The sequence below is a fragment of the Ptychodera flava genome, chromosome 1 (assembly GCF_041260155.1).
Source record: "Ptychodera flava strain L36383 chromosome 1, AS_Pfla_20210202, whole genome shotgun sequence".
NCBI classification, from domain to species: domain Eukaryota; kingdom Metazoa; phylum Hemichordata; class Enteropneusta; family Ptychoderidae; genus Ptychodera; species Ptychodera flava.
In genome coordinates, this window is record NC_091928.1 from 32,953,794 (window position 1) to 32,973,954 (window position 20,161).

Genomic DNA, 20,161 nt, shown 5'->3' on the forward strand with positions numbered 1-20,161 from the left:
CTTAAGTATGTAATATTTTCACCTATCAATAGTGGCACGTAATACATTTCAGGAAAGTTCAAAGGTTTATTACAACTGCTGATTCCTGATTGGTCAAAGCATTACTCAGTGTAAAGTTCAAGCAAACACTTAACAACTATAATCAGGTCCACTCCCTAGTACCTGGTTGTTTGACAATTTCACAGTATGGGCTGAATTTTACCATTTGAATTACATAAAATATGCAAATTAGCCTTTGCGTCAGTAACAAAGGAAATATATGGCTCTCAGGAAGAAAAAAAGAGAAACACTTTGGGACTAAGCATGACATTTGAATGGGCTCTACTATGGCAGTGGGCCAAATGTAGTGAGGGGACAATCAGTTAATGAGAACAACAAAAAGAAGCAGAAGTGAAAGTGTCATCATCTCTAAATGTGATATCAATAAGATTGATCTGTGTGCAGCACTATGTTGTACATTCGCATTTTTCTGCTTGCTTATTCTCAACACATGATCCATCTTCCTACCAAATGCTAAGGTAATACATGTTGTGGTTCTCAGGTATTTGTAATGGAAGCATGGACAGAATGTCATACATACATACCAGTACATACATACATACATACCCTGGTACATACCGGTACATACATACATATGTATATTCAAACATACATATGTACACAGTATGTAAAGGTATGTATGAATGTATATATCATACATACACAAACACACACACACAATGTGTGTGTGTGTGCATGTGTGTGTATGTGTGTGTGTACTTACAGTATGTATGTTCGTACAAACTCACAGACATATTGGTACGCACATGCATACATGTACCGGTAAATTTATACTCACACACATCAATTCATGCATAAACTCATGGATTAACACACACACACAAATGAAACTCAAAAACAGTACTTTACACATTGTGATAAAATGTAAAATTATTAAAATTTATTCATTTAGCTGTTTATTAATTTTGGGATGATTTAAACCATTCATGATTCACTGACATAAAGAAACTTGTTAGCTTCCTTAAAATGACAAAACTCTTTAACAATCTTCACCTGAAGTCAAATATTTGAAAATATAGTGCACCAGTTTTGCTAGTCTTATAATTTCAATCCGTATCAGCACTGTCAAAGATATTCTTAAAATACATATAATTCTTAAATTCAGTTAATGAACTAAATGAACCCCCAAAATTAGGCTAGTGGACACACAATTTTGAAGACATACAGGTATGAACGTGAAAGAACTCTTCAAAATGGCAAAACTCAATCTTTAATTTTGTAAAAATCCCAATAAAATCTAGCATGTAGGAGAACATGAACAGCTTCCTCAGAGTATAAAACACCTAAGAGTATAAAAACAACCTGGTATGATTTCACCGATATTCCAGCACAGATTTACAGTTAACTGCAATTTTGTCACTTTGTAATATGTCTGATAAACGTCACTTCTTAGGCTCAAAAAGACAATTCAAGACCAAGAGGTCATGAGTGTATCTTACTTTTTCGCATGGATGTACTTCATGAATATACTTACCATGTATAGAATGAAAGTAAAGGAGCTACTAAATGTATGGCTTAGTCTCCAAGAATGGTAATGCAGCATTGACCATTAAATGAATTACTTCTTTTGAGAACAAAGAAATTTTTACACATACATTGTAAACCTCGGTTTGTTTTTTCTTGACCCATTGAATTTTCTGCTTTCAATTCAGTCAACAATGCTACTCTGCTTTTCTGTTATCATGAGTTCATTTGATGGGTTAACAGTATAGTGGTTGTGAGTACACAGTAGTAGGCTACAGTTTGAAACAGAATCATCCTGAGGTCTCACTTGCTGCAGTAGCAAGCTACATGTACCAACTTACACCCATGACCACTTTACTGTTGATTAAGCTCATTTGATGCAGTCAGAAATTCTGTTTGTACAAAGGCAAAACCAGCTCTATCTGGGGTTAATGTTGTAAATGAGAGTTTATGATTGGCATCCTGTGTTCAAGATTCAGATACAATGTAACATTACCATGCACTGGTCCATGCATGTACAAGTCTTGTTAAGACAACTAACTGTATAAAAATATGTGCAGTTGATTTCAGTTTTCCCAGACACACCGTCTGCATGGGCCACACTACCGTATGTCTGCTTGATGCTATAGCAGTGGTCTCATAAAAGTGTGTTGCCCCAATAAACTTATTATTGCACAAGGGCTGTTATGAATGGAAGTTGTATCTTGTGTCTCAATTTTTAGCAAAGGGTGCAAATTGTTAGCTATCATTTACAACCCTCGGCAGGGTCTGTTTTGTCTATACACAAGCAGAATTTCTGACTCAATCAAGTAGGCTGCTTAATCAACATTAAAGTGACCAAGTCAGTCAGTCAGATTATTCTCTGTCACAAATCAACCCTAAGATAAAAACCACTAAAAACATTTCAGTGAGGAATACTAGAATCTCACACCCCCAAGGACCTGGGATCAGATTTCTCACACGAGTTGGGGATATTTTGTCTCACACGAGCCGCAGGCGAGTGTGAGACAAAATATCCCCAACGAGTGTGAGAAATCTGATCCCAGGTCCTTGGTGTGTGAGATTCTTTTTCTCACATGACCACAAAATGCGTTAAATTCACATTGGACATGTACAACGTTATCCAAAATCGTGACAAGTCTGTCGTCTGCCACTGTACTTTGACCTGCTTAATTTTTAGTTCTGGTCTGTGTGTTACTTGTCGTGTCATTGGATAATATTTTGCGCGTGGAACAAAACAGACTGTTTATCATCCAATCAGAGCTCGTGTAATATTTACTGCAGAGTGTGGGACGGTTTCTGAGAGTGTGGGATCGATTTTTCCCACACTCTCGATCCCGCACTCCCAGCGGCCAGGAATGTGAGAAGTATAGTTCTCACTCGGTGTGACTGTAGAATAAACAATATCCCTGTAGCACAATACTTGTATTAGGGTAAGCCTCCACGTGCCGCGTGCCATGCCGCGAGCCAGAAGTAGGTGCATTTTCACTCCAATTTAATTCATTAATTCATTTTCATGAATAAATCAACATTCGGGCTTCAACGCCGCCTTCTAAATGCATGAACTGGGGACCAAAGAATGACCAGTGAATTCTGTGCATATGCAGAAAGGGACGAGAGAAATTATAGGGAGGGAGGGCCAGTATTTTTCAAAATCACACTACACGTAAATTTGTAACAACATTAAAAATTGATCAATCAAAATTCTGTACATTCATTTTGTAGACCATATGTTAAGGTTGCTACCATAGGACCTGGATATTGGAAATATCTAGGTCCTATGGTGTCTATGGTGACTGTGACTGGTATGGGCGTAAGCCTATTGACAGGTATCAATCAAAACGTTGCAAACAGGTTTATTTTGTGGACAAGTCCACCACATCCTGCCAACTTGTATCAATCAAAATGTTACCAAAACACTTTATTTCGCATGCGTGCAAGTAAACCACAGTCCCACCACAACATATAGGCTGCGGGCAGGCCTACCATGAACGCGATAGGCATACTCGTGTCAGGCCAGGTCAACATTGATTTTCGAAACCAATACAGTCTTGGCCAGTCTTGGTGACCTAATCATGGGCAAAAGACGACTCTCACTTTATACCTCCATGCATAAACAAATGCATTTCCAGTTAACCACTGTGACGCTAACCAGAGACTTTCCTTTCTTGTTCAACGAATTTCAGGCTGGAACCACAGTCCCTCCACAAACGTACATGTGACTGAAGGGCCCACTATCGTATAACTGTGATAAAAGCCTGTCGATTCGATGCATTTTGCAGGATCAGGACTCTGCCTCAGCCGATTTTCAATGCAGTGGCGTTCCAACGCATAGGGCGATACTATTCATTAAGGGGCAGAAATCAGCACGTGTTGCAATAAAAAGCCGCTAAAATTAGAAACATCATATGGACATTCCCATAGAACAAAGTGAATTTTCCCCACTCCAGACATGCCGCACATCAGATCTCGGGGGAATACTGTTGTTGCAATTCAAACTGGATTAAGTAAACACAGATAGAGTGCGTATCGTTAACTTCAGTTATAACGGTAAATACAGGGGAATGTTGATAACAACACCAAGCGGTCTTCCTACATGAATGCTGCTCTCTTCCCTTTCAGTCCATTGCACATTATGGATTACGATTTTCATTATCTCTGGTTTGTGAGGCCGGAAATATTTCTACTCTATTTTAGTCTCGAGTAGACTATTTTGTGTTCTAACTTTTAGCATGGCTGGTAAGATTAGTGCTTGTGACAGAAAATCCATGGCTTCAAAAAAGCCATGCTGATGGTTTGCAGTATTCCACAGAATATGCAGCGTTTTGTGAAGCAACTCGCAACATTGCGCCAAAGGCGGGAAAATAGAAAAAAAATAAAATTATCAGCCAGTAGTATTTCACTTTGTCTTTTCGTCATCGACTTTGAGTGTGAATTGCTTCCAACCTAGCGATCACGTGAACGGATAGCGTATCCCGTATGTCTCCATCTGTAGCCAACTTTTCTACCTACACGCTGTGTTATTACTGTAACATTTGTTGTTCCACATTACTTCAATTTACTTTCTGGTAATGAAAACAATTACTGACACCCTTTCCCAAATATCACTGTGATTCACCATCAGATTGTCACAAAGATCGCGAAGGTTTTGCAACAAAATGCACAATTGTGCCAGTCTTTACATGCCAATAAGTTTGAATACAATGAGAGCACTTCTCTGCTCTGCAACAACTTGGCTCTGAGACACAGTCGGCCTCTCTGTATGACAAGGTGTCGAAAGTAGTCAAATTCTAAAGACTTTATTCCATCTCATTAATTTCAATCCTCGATTTATGTAAGTTTGACGAAACAAAGGTAGTGTTGAGATGGGTATTGTGGTGTTGCCTGAATATACTCTAACGCAATTCCTAGATTCCGTATACTCTTTTTAATTAGGCCCTCCCTCCCTCCCTATAATTTCTCATGAGTCCCTGGCACGCGGCGCGTGGCACGTGAATTAGGCTTACCCCTTGTATTAAGAGTAATGGAAAAGTGCACACAGCTTCTGTACAATGTCTGTCTCTTCTTCATTAAAACATATTGTTGACAGTTATGCCCTTTACGAAAAGCTTCTCTACCACATCCTGTGTGACCTGCAAACATAAAAAAATAAATATGACTAATTCTACATATTTTGCTATTGTTTACACTTTGTAGACATCCTGCACCCATATTTATAATGACAAAATAATACTTTGGGTCCCCGTGCAAACTTTGCAATTGGAGAAAACAAAATTACCTATAATATAACAATATTTAACATTCTTCAAGGGTTAGACTGTATGGGGAAAGTTTAAATTTTCGATTTTTGAAAAAGTAAGAAAGTGAACACTACATTTACTCCTTGCTCAACAGGCCTCAACCCTTACACCACCATGGTTTAGTCCAACCCCATGGTTATCAACAGTGATGGTGGATCTACGGTATTTACAAGGATTCGGGGGGGGGGGGGGGGGGGGGATCGGCTGAAGAGGTTAAAATGTTTTCACACAAGCAGCAGATCAGAACAGGATTGTAGAAATTTGCGAGTCTGTAAATTTCCCTCTAGATGCATTCTATAAGTGTCTCTGTCTCACCCCTGTACAATTCTTGATTCTTAAAAGCTTCAAACTGGACTTCTGATTGGTCACAAATTCTCTGACACTGCTGTTGGTTACTTTGTAGCAATAGCTGACGTCTAACTCCTCCAGTGAGTGACAGTTTTCAGCCAGTTCCCTGACACTGATGTCTGTGACGCCATAGTCACTGCTCAGGTGCAGCTCTCTTAGATGCTGGCAGAACCTGGCTATGTTGCAAACTCCTTCATCTGACAACTGAAATCAAAATGAAAAGAATAAATAAATAAACAACAATATCAATGAAATATATCAAAATGGTCTATGAACTTTCTACCATTTTACTTGTAACTGTAAAAATTTACAGTAGGGTAAGGGTATCTTTTTGTATAGGTAATACCATGTTGTATTTAAATCACAATCATGAATGTCTGGGAAATTAATTGCAGCTTCAGTGAGCAAAAGTTTCAGCCCAGGTGGGTTAAAAATATAAATAATATATAAAGGCCAAGAAAAATTAAAAGTTTGTTTCTCATCCTTGTGCGCCTCAATTCCGTCCCCTGCGTCAACCTTTTATTCCTGCTCATGAGGAAATAAAATGGAAAAACCCTGCAAAAATACGTGACAATAGTGCATACAATGTTAATGTACATGTAACACAGTGCTGTATAAAACAGAACTGTCAACAAAATAACTGACGCTGACATTCCATTCAGAACTGTACACATATGTCACTGTTATATTAAGGTGTCAAAACTGTGCATTGCTGCACTAAAAGTCAAACCACAGAACAGTTGCTAGATTCCTATGATGTTTTCATGTTTTTTGCACGTTCTCATTGGTTGAAGAATAAAAAAATTAGAAGAAGAAAAATGCGTCACCGCATCATTTTGCAATATGACTAGGATGAGAAACAAACTTTTTACTTTTCTTGGCCTAATTGACAATTTTTGTCTGGAAATAAACCAATCAAAAACAAAAACCCACTCACCATAAAACAGCTACTCAGGTCAAGCTCTTCAAGTTGTGTACAGTTTTGTGAGAGTACAGTGACAGCAAAGTCAGTGACACTCTTACACATGCTGAGTGTTAATGCTCTGAGGTTTTGACAACGTTTGGCAATGGTCAACAGATTGGCTTCTGTGGCTGCTGTCCAACACCTATCCAGTCTTTGGAAAAAAAGGACAATAATATTATTAAATTAAATCCTGTATCTTACATTATGCAAAGGATATGCCCATATCAGATTGCACAATTAATGGCCTGAACAAGTCTGATGCTATGCCAGATTTACCTTGTCAAAGAAGATTGTACGTATCAGAATGACAGAAATACCACACAACCTTCACAAGATGTCCCCTCCATATCAGGACAACTTGAACTGAACAGGTAATTTGATTTTCAGCATACCACAACACAACAGTGCCAGTACACTTGACTTGAGATGATATCATCTGTATATCATTATACCATTACATTAACACAGTCCTTTGGAAGGGATGAAGACTAAGTACAATGTAATGTGTCATACCTTAGTTCCAATAGGCAGGATGCGTGCTTTATAATGTGATTGAGACCCTGTTGTGTTATCATGAAATTCCACTTGGTCAGATCGAGCGCCCTCATATGTCTAAAATATTCTTCCACAAGTCTGTGGAATCGTTTGCAAACAAGTTTCAGGAGACACAGCTCGGGCGTCTCCAGTTTTGAGACAATGTTGTAGACAAGTATTTCATCTGGCAGTCGGGTGAAATGGTTGTACTCCGAGGAACATCGTTTGCATGTCTCTATAGTGCAGCCGTGGTTGACCGGTACTGAATCTTGGTAACCATCGTCGCCGTCGTCCTGCGAGTGCGAGGTATTTGGCGCATTATGTCTCCTAAATTTGCCATTTGATGAACGAAGATCCTCCATGTCAAGGCAGTGAAACAATCTCGCTGAAAACGTGTTTTTCCCCAAGTCTTCACGGCACAAGCACTATATAGTAGTATATATCCTGTTTCAAACAAAACGTCAACACAACGATCACGCATACATGTGTTACATGCTTACTTGGAATGGGGTCAGTCAGTTGATCGATGTGTTTTGAAGGGCGATGCGACGACCAAGAAATTAGCAGCGTGTCATTGCGTGGAAAAATATAGACTCGGCGGTGCAAGGGATATATATACTTTAAAATCACGCATCACCTGTAGATGTAGTGCAACTTTGTGTTGTTGCCTGTAAGGTCATGAACGACGCCAGCAACGATGACCTATATAATTTTTTCTCCTCGTCCCCACCAGTCATGGTCATGAGAATATAAAGCAAAGGGTATGCCATATTTTAAATGTCAAGAATAACGAATGCCATTAAATTTTCTTGCAAAATTCACAAGCTTGAAGGACAGCGGCTGTGAAAACATAAGAAGTATGTGTTTAATCATCACATATACCAGAGCCGTAGGCCCACAACTGGCCGCCCGGGGTTGGCGCCCGGTACAGTTATGCCTTCCAACGTAGGAGACAGCAGTATGCAATACGTCCCTTCCCTCGAAGCTACACTCTGAACGTGCACTTTGTCACATTATTTGGTCTAAAGCTCTGTTATAATTATGTCAAATACGAAAAATAGTATACAGATATTGAAGTAAGAATAACTTGTTTACGTTCATTGTTTGCAGGGGATTCCCTAAGCGTCATTTTATCCTCGTTCACAGCAGTATTTTATCATAATCATAAAACTCACCTTTATTAAAATAGAAGGGATAATTTTAAACTGTCTTTCGGTATGAATTTGTTTATCTTCCTCGATGAATCCCTAGCACTGTGCATATGCAAGATAGCGATTGAATATCTTTTGAAAGATTGTCTTGCTGTGGCTGGAAATGGCAAAGTTAGGGAGTCGTGACAAAGTGTGCGCCAGTGGGAGTGGGCGGACCATAATGTCATGCTTTCCTCGGTCCATCAGCATATCAGCGGCATAATAAGGGAGCAAATAGGTAATAAGAGGCGTGACAGATATTCTCTGCTAGGCAGATGGATAAGTGCTATTAGTGGAAAGCCACGAGGAAACAGTGAGGTATGTACTACAAAATAGTAATGTGTATTTAGCTCATATTCGTTGAGAGCTCGGGGTGTTACAACTAGTACAAGGACATCATGGCGGTAGATTCAAATTTGTCCAGCACTTGTAGCAGTATATCTCCGTAGTTTTGGAAGAGCATCTCCGCTCTTATGTGTTAGGACGCCCATGGGGCGTTTGTAGCTCCATGGGGCACCATACCACACTCCGACCGGAGATGTTCGAGACAGGAATCAAACCTACTTGCATATTATGGATTAGCTGCAGTCCTAGGCGGGCTGTGCAGTGCCGTAGCTCGAGATGTTGCCTGGGTATATGGATCGGACGACAAAACCGTCCGGCCCACATATAACCCAGACAAACCTCCAGCTCCAGTACTGCAGCTAGTCATGGGTACAAGCCTAGAGTGGGAACATGGTATAATTACATTTGCAATGATGCAGCATGTCATCATCAAGGCGAAACAGCAAATTGGACAGCTAAGAATGATTTTTCAGATTATTTTTTCCTACATGGATATCTGTATATACGAAATGACGGAAGATGTTATTTGCACTGCAGCGGTGTGAATTAGGAGTCTAAATTCCTTATTCGCCCTGCAGCGGTGCGATAAGAAAAGTAAATTTTGTCTTATTTGCCCCGCAGCAGGGCGGATAAGAAAAAAAGAATAGCTATTCATCCAACAGCAAAAATCATCATCCTCTGACAAGGATCAGGGACATGTTAGACAGGCAAAACGAACTTGTCTTGTAAAGTTCAAGGGAAAAGGACATCAGAATTTTTACTCCTCCGGAAAGCTTTGAAAACGGAAAGCCCGAAAAGAAGTTCGGATGTCCTTCATGGCACTCGTGTTGTCTGAGTGTCAGAGCTTACACTTAGTTGACTCGAGTCACTGCCTGTGGTACAAGACGACTCTTTTTGATTTATAATGTTTTCACGACCATTGAACAATCCAACCGATAATAATTATGACATTAAAATGTGTTTTTAGCCTTGGCATACATGTATCAAAGCTTGGCAATCGCCATTATTTAAGGCCCCAAAATTTCCTTTTCCTGATCCATAGTGCATATTTGAGGCCTTCAACTGCAATGTTTGTGAGAGTAGCGACGCCCATTTGTACAAATTCTTTCTCATTTATCCTAAATAATAGACTCAAATATTCTGTGTAGTAGAGTGATCTGCGGGCAGTCTCAATAGTCCAACTTATGCATGTTTCAGTGGCATAGGATAAAACTTAAACTTTTTTATTGTTCTTTTTTGGTTGTTTTGTTTTGGTTTTTTTTAGTGTACGGTAGCTGCCTTGGCATTGCATCAGTGCTTACGCTGTGTAGTGCATGGGACAATGCTTTTTAAAAATTAATTTTGTTCTCACGATGGTCAGGCCATGTAAACGAAAGGGGTGGCCCAGGCAATGTGTATTTAATGGATTTGCAGAAGGGATGGAGAGACAGGTGGGAAATAGGGCTAGAGGAAAGGGTCTTGAGAAAGGGGAGAGAGAGCGAGAGGGATAGAGAAAGAGAGATAAAAACAAACAAGAGAGAGATAAAAAAACAGATGGGAAAGGGGGAAAAAATCGTCACCTACAGTAGTAGGAGGCGAATGCAGCAGCAACAAAGAAAAAAGTGCAATATTCGGGAGAGACACCACAGTTTACTTCATTACTACGGTGGGCCACTGGGTCTATGACTTGAATAAATGTGGTCAAAGAGCATATTATACTGAACAGATTTTGTTGCATGTTTGAAAGCTACAATTTCATTGGGTGCATGTAAACTGCTTTCTGATTCGGTTTTAGCCTGCAGGGCGAATAAGAAATTTAGATTTCTTATTCTCACCGCTTAGGCCAAGAAAAAAATATGTGCTGTTCCGATTATAGGTGCAAATAGCAACTTTTTCTCTCACAGACTTTAACTCAGGATATAGCCATCATTTTGAATTTCATAACGCACCACATGTTAGGTTTTGTGCTTCTGTAATTCTAATCTTTGCTCCGTGACCACTGTTTTTTTATTTTTGAGAATGAAAGAGAACTGTTACTGTACCTTTGGGAAAGTCTCAGACTTCCTGCTTTAAGGCAAATTCTGGTATCACACTGACTCTTTCATCACCATGCAGTTGAACCAAACCCATTGTTGTTTATCAATGGTGATTGTGAACTTTTCAGAGGGAACTTTGGTGAACAGGTTATTAATGAAAGCCAACAACAAACAACTATTTGTGGTCCCATGAAGCTGTTCTGGTAATGGTCCATTTTCTTTTGCCAACACTATATGGGCATGTGTGCTAAACTGCATGTGAATGAGCAATTTTTGGCAGGGCTATCACAAAGTACGGTTTCTGTGTTTTCACTGGCCCAAAATTATTAAGCAATGCCACAATATACCGGTACTGTTGGTTCCATTTTTGGCAGTTGTGAAAACTGTTTAGCACAAGAGGGGAAAATCCCATCACAACAATGGGAATTACTGGAAAAAATGTGAGATTTTGCCACATACGTAACATGTAAAACAAATATCTATTAGTGGTCTGAATTTTTTCTGCCAAGTGATTACAATCAGTGACACAATTTCATCAAAGGCTGACCTTAATTTAAAAGAACTTAAGTATTAGCTGACAGGTTGTATTTGAACACACAAGAGCTACAGTAGTTCATTGGTCATGAATATACCAGTAGCAGTCTGAAAATAAGTGTATTTTTAGCTCTCATTTGGTATACCAAAGAGTGCTTATCGTATAAGATGAATCATTTCATTTGCATCTCATTTACATGTCTGTGTGTATGGATTTATGGATGTATGTCTGTTAAGATCAAAAACACCTAAACCACAGCTAGAAAGCACAGCTGAAGGTGATTTTAGCAGGTTTGGTTTCCAACAAATATATTCCAAATTTTATTCAAGTGGGGAGGAGTTGTTAAGAAAGTATCAAACATTAGTCAAGCTACATTCCAGGAGAATATGAAACTAATTAAAAAAGTGCACCTGGATTGTATGAATTTTTTATTAGTTTTCAAAATTTTCATCTTTAGAATTAAAGCATACCGGTACATGTACCGGTATGTAGTCAATGAAAGAAAACTGTAACTTGTCTGCATGGGATTTCACCATAAGTTTAGCAAGCAGATGCACAGTAGCAGGGATCTGTTGTCATTGTGCCAACTTGAATCCTACCACATTTAATCGTGTTACACTACCATGAAAGTATGGATCAAATCCGGTATCTTAGTATGATTTCTTCTTTCACATGTTTGGGATCACTCAACAATTTTTGTGTAACTGTTCAATTTGGTGCACAACTCCAAAAATAACTTTGTGTAAATATGTTTTTCTTTCGGAACACAAAGTTCTGAGAAAGAATCCTTGTACTAGTTCAGGAACAATAACTACCTGTACGTGTCCTGAATGCAGGAACTTGTTTTGAAAGGTGGGTGCCCCTATAGTGCCTGTTGTCAAGCTGGCCATCTGTTCATCATGACAAAATATCACATTTGTTTTCTCTGTCTTTGATTTGTGTGTCTACCACCAACAATTGGATTTGACTTGATCATTTTGACTTCTAAGAGTTTATTTACTCTTTTCTATCTCCTCAATATTCCTTGGTTGATGTACAATATTCCTTGGTTGGTGTACATGTACATTGTTAAAAAATATGGCCAAGTGCAGCACAGTTTCTGTGTACATGCACCTGTATGTACTCAGTAACTGTAGGCGTTTGTTTTGCAAACATTCCGATCTAAAAACTAATCAGTCAATGATGTCATGGTGTTATTTTGGTGGTGTTTTTCACAGCAAACTGTGCCCTGGGTCATGTGAGTCAATGACAGTTAATGTTATGAATAGCTGTTATGAATGCACAAATTCAAATGTTGGCAAAATGTAAGTTAAAAAAAACTTGATGCAGGCTAACAGTCTCTTTTCAATGCTGATTGTGTGGCTTGGATTCCTCAACAAAGTTCTATTTCAAAGAAAAAGTTTTTGAGCTCAGAAACACCATGCAGTCTGCTCATAGGGATATTTGATTATGGCCAGATATATCATTGTTACAATGGGTAGGATCAGTGAAAATAATGGCATTTTAACACTTCCCAGTGTTACACATGTAACACAACTGCCAGATGATGTGTAAGTTGAGTTTCAGTAATTTTCTTGAAAAGTTGGTTTTTCAGATATGAACAAACTAGTCAACTTTGACCTAAAGCAGAGTATTCCATACATTACTTGTACCGTACATGTCATAACAATTACATGTACACAATAATCTTTAAAACTGGTTGGGAACTCTTCACCAAAATTGATGTCAATTGAATGCTTTCGCCATTCGATCTATCTCCTTTTAGGTTACCTGAAAGCATACATGTATCAAAGTAAAGTCTGTCATCATACATGTACAGCTATTTATTTGTTATTGCTGATACAGTTCCAGTGTTGTTCATTTAGTAGCAGTTGTTTGTTCTACATGTTTTTGATTTAATTCTTGTACTTTATAGGCCATAATTTAATTTTAATTATCTTAAAATTGATCTGTCCTGAAGAAGAAAAACATATTTCATGTTGTTTCCATTAGATGACAAAGGCAGTCTTGTTCACATTGATATTTAAACTATCAAAAATGTACTTCCCAGTTGGCTGCCATCCAAATGTATTGTGTTTATGACCTTTGACCTGTCCTCATTCTACCTTTCCACCTTGCTGTTTACCTGGATATTTGAAAACAATGAGTGTTTATTCAATGTATGCCATTGTGCATGGCGAAGGAGTGAACATGAGTCACTGGGAATTTCCAATAAATACAGCAAGCTGTCCTGTACTAAAATCTGCCATGCCTTTTACACCTATTTGCATTTGGTCAGTCAGTCTTAAGTTGTTATTGCACTGTTGGTATCCATGGAAATTAATTCTGTCATAGACAGCGTTTCTCTACTGTCTATGATTCTGTTTAGTTCCCATGATGGTTAGTCAAGCAGGAGTATTAAAAGACCAAGATAATTATTCCAAAGGTAAAAATATCATACCTAAGATAGGCACTCTGACACAGACGTACTCTTGATCTGTACATATTGATGACTGTGTGTTTGAGTTTCAGGCATACAGTATCTTTGTTCTGTGGACTACCTTATCAATAGTAATTAACTGACATTATGTGATCCCTGAACTACACGGTTAGAATCTGTTTGTATTATCATATGATGATTGCAGCCAGCTTTTTCAAAGAAGAATACCATTGTTCATTTTCCTAGCAGTGTATGCAATGTACCATTGTAGTTTCAATGTATAAGAAGAAAAGAACTGAAACTCCACACTACATGAGTCATCATATACATGTACATGTATGTAGGTCGGGGTCAGGCTGACATTGTCGCCCACATAAATGTCAGAATAGTGTAGGGTATGACATGTTCCTTTAATTAATATATTATTTTTGCATTGGAGGGGACAGCCCCTTTATTTCCTTGGGAATGTCTAAGCAATTTGATGACTGTGTGTTTGAGTTTCAAGGCATGTTAATTGACCTATGGTGAATTATAAATTGCAGCTTGGGGTTTAATCTCATTGCAATTAACACATCAATGTAGAACCACCTGTGTGATCTTTTATGTAGGTATTAATAAAACATCTGAAGTTGCACTGATTCCCTCATTGAGGATTTTTCTCTTTAAATGACAAAACACAGTGACAACACAGGGTTAAATATGGGTACTTTTTTCATATCCAAGTATTGTCATCATAGATATACACATGTAAACACAGTAATTCCTGAGACGTACTCTTGATCTGTACATATTATTGACTCCTTAGAAGTAATGACAAAACCAATATAGCAGTTTAATATATGAATAAACTGAAATTGGCATTCAAAAGTGATCAAATCTGTGAAGTATGGTTCTATGAATTGATTAATTGTTCTGAGATAGAGCAAATACCTGTACATGTACCGTACCACATCCCTTTCAACCATACTGTTAGTTTATATGACTTACCACTATTACATTTAGTAACGATGTTGACCGGAAAGTGTAAAATCATGCACAAAGACTTTTATCTGTACTATCATGTCAATTTATTGTTAACTACCAGTAACATATTGAATGATCTTTTGTAATTAAGGTGGCAGGTCAGCTTGGCTCATAGACCCTTGAGGGTCTATGCTTGGCTTTACGTTTTCACCACCATGGTTTGGACCAACCCTATTTTTTAAGCTCCGCTGTCAGCGACGCAGAGCTTAATAGGTTGATTTTCCGTCATCGTCCGTCGTCGTCTGTCAACAATTGCCTTCTCCTCTGAAACTGCAAGTCCAATTGATGTGAAATTTTATATGCAGTTTACTTGAGGTGACCTCACTTCAGTTCAAATCGTGGTGTAATTTGCATATTTGTATTTTGGGGGCATTTTTTGGAGTTTTTGGTAAAAAAATCTTCTTCTCTGAAATCGCTTGTCCGATTGCTTTGAAATTTGATATGCAGTTTGCTTAGGATGACTTCAGTCAGATTTGTTCAAATCGTGGTGAAATTTGCATATTTGTATTTTTAAGGCAATTTTGTCATTTTTGGTCAAAAAATCTTTAAAAATTTACTTCTTTAAAACTACAGGTCAGATACTTTGATGTTTGGTACATAGGTCCCTAGGGATGATCTATTTCAGATTTGTCCAAATTCTGAAGAAATATGCAAATTTGCATTTTTAAGGCAATTTTGCCATTTTTGGTCAAAAAATGTGTATTTCCAAAACTACTCATCTGATAGCTTTGAAATTTGGTATACAGGTTCCTACAGATTAACTAAATGATATTTTATTGAAATTATGATGAAATCTACAAGTTTGTAATTTTGGGGCAATTTTTACCATTTTTAGTCAAAAAATGTGTTTCTCAAAAAGTACTGGTCTGATAGCTTTGAAATTTGGCATACAGGTTTCTACAGATGAGCTAAGTAATATATATTGAATTTCTGATGAAATGTGTAATTTTGTATTTTTGGGGCAATTTTTGCCATTTTTGGTCAAAAAATGTGTATTTCCAAAACTACTCATCTGATAGCTTTGAAATTTGGTATACAGGTTCCTACAGATGAACTAAATGATATTTATTGAAATTATGATGAAATCTGTAATTTTGGGGCAGTTTTTGCCATTTTTTGTCAAAACATGTATTTCTCAAAAAGTGCTGGTCTGATAGCTTTGAAATTTGGCATACAGGTTTCTACAGATGAGCTAAGTAATATATATTGAATTTCTGATGGAATGTGTAATTTGTATTTTTGGGGCAATTTTTGCCATTTTTGGTCAAAAAATGTGTATTTCCAAAACTACTCATCTGATAGCTTTGAAATTTGGTATCAGCGTGTTCATTTTTAGCCGGATGCCGGTCAAATTGACCGGCTACTTTCGTATTTTGGCCGGCTACTTTTCAGCACTGTTTCGCTCTCTGGCCCGGAAAGTCTGGTTTTGATAACAATATTTGATTTTTTTTTGTGGTCTTGCAAGCCGGAGATAATATTTCAGAAGTGCCGATGTGGCTATATCATGTAGTCTAGCAATTTACGCGGTGAACTTGTTGCTATCACTGTAGTACCGCGATCAGCGAACGTGTTGTACTCATACTGGGCCGCTCTCGAGGTACGTCAACCTTGCTTGCCCGATCACAGGCCGAATTATTCCGACGTAAGATACAATTACGTTATGCCCGTAAATAGCCCGACCATTCCCGAATGAAGCCGACTTTTGTTTCTCAAACGCGGAAGAGAAAGTCGACGCTTGAGAGCTTTGGTTTTCTGCGTAAGAGTAGGGCCTTGTCTGATGGGCTTGGTACGTTTTTGATCAAATCTAAAGCGACCAAAAGTTACTGAGTCTCATTTTTCATACTTTGAAACGCCATGTCAATCCATCCATGGTCAATCACGATGCCAATATTCAAGTCGATCGACATCGCGTTTTGTGGAGGGGCCGTGTTTGTGTGCATCGCGGAAGAGAAAGTCGACGCTTGAAAACTTTGATTTTCTGCGTAAGAGTAGGACTTTGTCTGTTGGTTTTGGGAGGTTTAGATCAAATCTAAATAAACAAAAAATTACTTGGTCTCACTTTTCATACTTTTGAAACGCTACGTCGATCACAGTGTCAAATTTCAGGTCGACCGATATCGAGTTGTGTGTACTGTGTTACTGCTGGTGCTTTGTACACACATGGTGTAGTACACAGGCTGGCGTTCGGTGTCGTTAGTTTGAGGTTTTATCAAACATGAACACTGAAATTTAGCTCTCTTTTTCAATTATATTCAACATCACCAAAAAATCAATAATCAGCTCGCGGATTCGTTTTATTGTGAAATTAGTACTGTGAATTAAAATCACTGAAAATTGTGTTTCTATTATTCATTGAATTGAATGAACTGTTTGATTAACTGTATCTTCAATCAAGTTTATTTAAATCAGTAAAAACTTTGTACAGCAAGGCTGGTCAGGATTCTAGCGGATCATTTTCTGGATTGTGAAAACCCCTATTCTACCGGTATGATGTATTTCAAAATGTTTGTTCAAGTCATGAGCTAAACATAATTCTACACAACAGTCTGGTGAAATTTTGCTATTATCCTTGTCATTGACAACTGAATGCAGTTGACAGGCCCGAGTGATCAAATTAATTTTTCTGACGTGTTTTAAAAACTTTATCCCTTGAAAACATGTTGTAATTGACAATGGTAATGATTATTCTGTATGCTGAAATGGTCTTTAATACTGTACAAGAATGCATAAAATTACTCCAAAATGTCTTCAAAATGTAAAAATTTCTTGCCCACAGAGACGGGGGACCCCGTCCCTGAAACCCTCCCCCTGTGTGTATGTTGGAATAGTCTTTTATACACTGTATAAGAATGCATGACAGTGCTCAGAAATGCCTTCATTTAAACACACCCCCACCCCCACCCCCCCCTTTGCCCAGGGAACCTGGTTGCACACAGAAAGCTAACCGCCTACTTTTCTGAATTTTCCGCCTACTTCAAAATTTTTTGAGAACCCTGGGTATACAGGTTTCCATAGATGAACTAATGATATTTATTGAAATAATGATGAAATCTGCAATTTTGAATTTTTGGGGCAATTTTTCCCATTTTTGGTCAAAAATGCATTTCTCAAAAGTATTTGTCTAACAGCTTTGAAATTTCCCTTGGTATACAGGTTTCTATAGAGAAACTAAATTTGATCTTTTGAAATTATGATGAAATCTGCAATTTTTATTTTGGGGGGCAATTGTTGCCATTTTAGGTCAAAAAATTTATTCTCAAAAATTACTCATCAGATAGCTTCGGTTGACATGTTCTTAGGGATGATCCTATGTGATACATTCAAAGTATGATGAAATCTTCAATTGTGTATTTTTGCAGCTTATTTTAGCCACTTTTTTCTGGCCACTGCATTGAGCTATCAAAGATTTCCACCTTCTTCATCAACATGTGTCAAAAATAGTTATTCTCTACATAAACACAGCGGAGCTATATCGGCCGCCAGGTCGCTTGTTCCCTTTACCTAAGAGTATCTCGGATTTCCCCTAATTCAAATGTATGTCATCCTTCACAATTAACTACTGCCAGACATCTTACATGTATTTATAGACCCGGTACTTTCCAGTAGTCTGTGGTGGCATGTGAACTTTCTGTCATGGCTGACAGGTAAACAGATGTATCTAGTGTCAACAAACTTACACCAAGGCCCATTTTGGTACTGTTTTAGAAATTCAGCCCAACATAAATCCTGTATGCTAGGGATAAACATGGAGACATTCAAGTCAGTCAGGCTTGAAATTTGCAATCATATTAAATTTTGATTTTCATTTGAACTAAGACCTATTTATTTATTTACTTATTTATTTACTTATTAGTTTATTTTCACCTGTAATGCATTCAAGATAAATTCTGCTTTTTTTATCATTCATAAAATTTAGATCTGCAGGGTGTTACTACAGTAGACGTAGAGATTTAAAAAAAATTTTGAATTGAATGAATAAGCTCACAAAATTATGAAATATATCAGTCTTTGAATAAATCAACCTATGCCCGCTTTATCACTAATTATCTACAACTCATGTTCTGTGTTGATGACCCCTGACCTTAGCGCGATCAATATGCCACAGCACAGCTGTGTATTCACAACTCTCGAGGAACATGTTTTCTAATTTTTGGGACAAGTTGTGCATCTATACCGGTGCTGGCTTGTGGCAAAGGTACAGAAGTAATAGTAAATAATATAATCTCTAATAGTCTACAATTCAAAAAATTCCTCCTTTTATCCACACAAGTAAATGATCTCGCTAAGTCCATGCATTTTGATTAATTGTGCATTTTATATTGTTTTGTTGTTGAGCAGAATTGCCATAATAATATTTGCCAATAAAAGCCCCGTCACATATGACTCATTGACTGTTTATCTTATAAAGCATTTGAATAGGTGCAGTACTAGCCTATGGTGGCAGGTGACTCCCTGACCCAGTTTCTCACCCTAATCAAAATAACCTACTAGACACAGAATGTGACTGAAAACAAAACTAGTCTTTTCTTTACAAGACTCCAACAGATGTCTTCAGTATTTAGCTGACAGAAGGAAGTTTCAACCTTTCACCTAAAAAGTCTCTGCAACAAGTACCGGTATGGTTCATAATTTGACATTTACTTGGTATTTTATAGCAAATTGTGAGGATTCAAATAGCTGAGCAACAGTTTCTAAGAGGAATTTTCAATGATATTTGCAATGAAGATTGGCTTGAATGAGGGCTAACTGCCATTAAGTGTGTAATTTCATAGAAATGCAAGTATGGTACATTTGCAAGTCTTTGAAGTTTGGAAATGTAGTTTTCTTTAACTGTAGCTGTGATTCAAATCAAATAAAAATTAGGAGGAAATTTGTGAACAAAATATTACTCATTGTGCTCAACATGGATTTTGAGTTAACAACAAATCTATGCTTTGGAGTTGATAGCAATGGTACACTTGCTAATTTCATTTTAATTTTAAAAAATCTGGCCTTGTCAACCTTTATGAAATCATGCACTGAAATTTTAATAAATCCACAGTTTAAAAGCATGTACACATACCTTTTGCCAAAGCCAGTGAAAATGCTTGTAAAATTGTTTGATTTCAAGGGATTTAAAAGTACTGATTTACCGTTTGTACATGTACAGATTTTCATGTGCCCTACAAAGTGTTTTTTTAAACATTGATAAGTTTCAACCACTGCAGCACAGACATTTTAAAGACCTACGGTACCAGTACCTGTACCGGTATTAAAGAGCTACTGGTACCTTGTGAAGTGTAAATGGCAGGTGTTTAAATAGATCCATCTACTACAGTGGGATCAATTTTTATTTTGTACATGTATACATGTACATGTAATGTTTATACCGTATGTTTTGCTTTGTATGGTCAGCCCAAAAACACATCTTAAAGGTTAGTAAAATATTTTCATAATTTTTATTTATAAATATTTTTACATTTTC

General features: G+C 37.6%; 1 protein-coding gene across 1 annotated transcript; it reads right to left on the reverse strand.

Moving 5' to 3' along the window:
* Window positions 1-4,978: 4,978 nt before the first annotated feature.
* On the reverse strand, window positions 4,979-7,812 carry LOC139135525 (F-box/LRR-repeat protein 15-like). Its single transcript, XM_070702960.1, has 4 exons — window positions 7,150-7,812; window positions 6,610-6,787; window positions 5,640-5,876; window positions 4,979-5,156 (listed from the first exon to the last, which is right to left on the reverse strand). The coding sequence occupies exons 1-4, from the start codon at window positions 7,530-7,532 to the stop codon at window positions 5,094-5,096; spliced, it is 861 nt and encodes a 286-aa protein (XP_070559061.1). The 5' UTR covers window positions 7,533-7,812; the 3' UTR covers window positions 4,979-5,093.
* Between the last annotated feature and the right edge of the window lie 12,349 nt (window positions 7,813-20,161).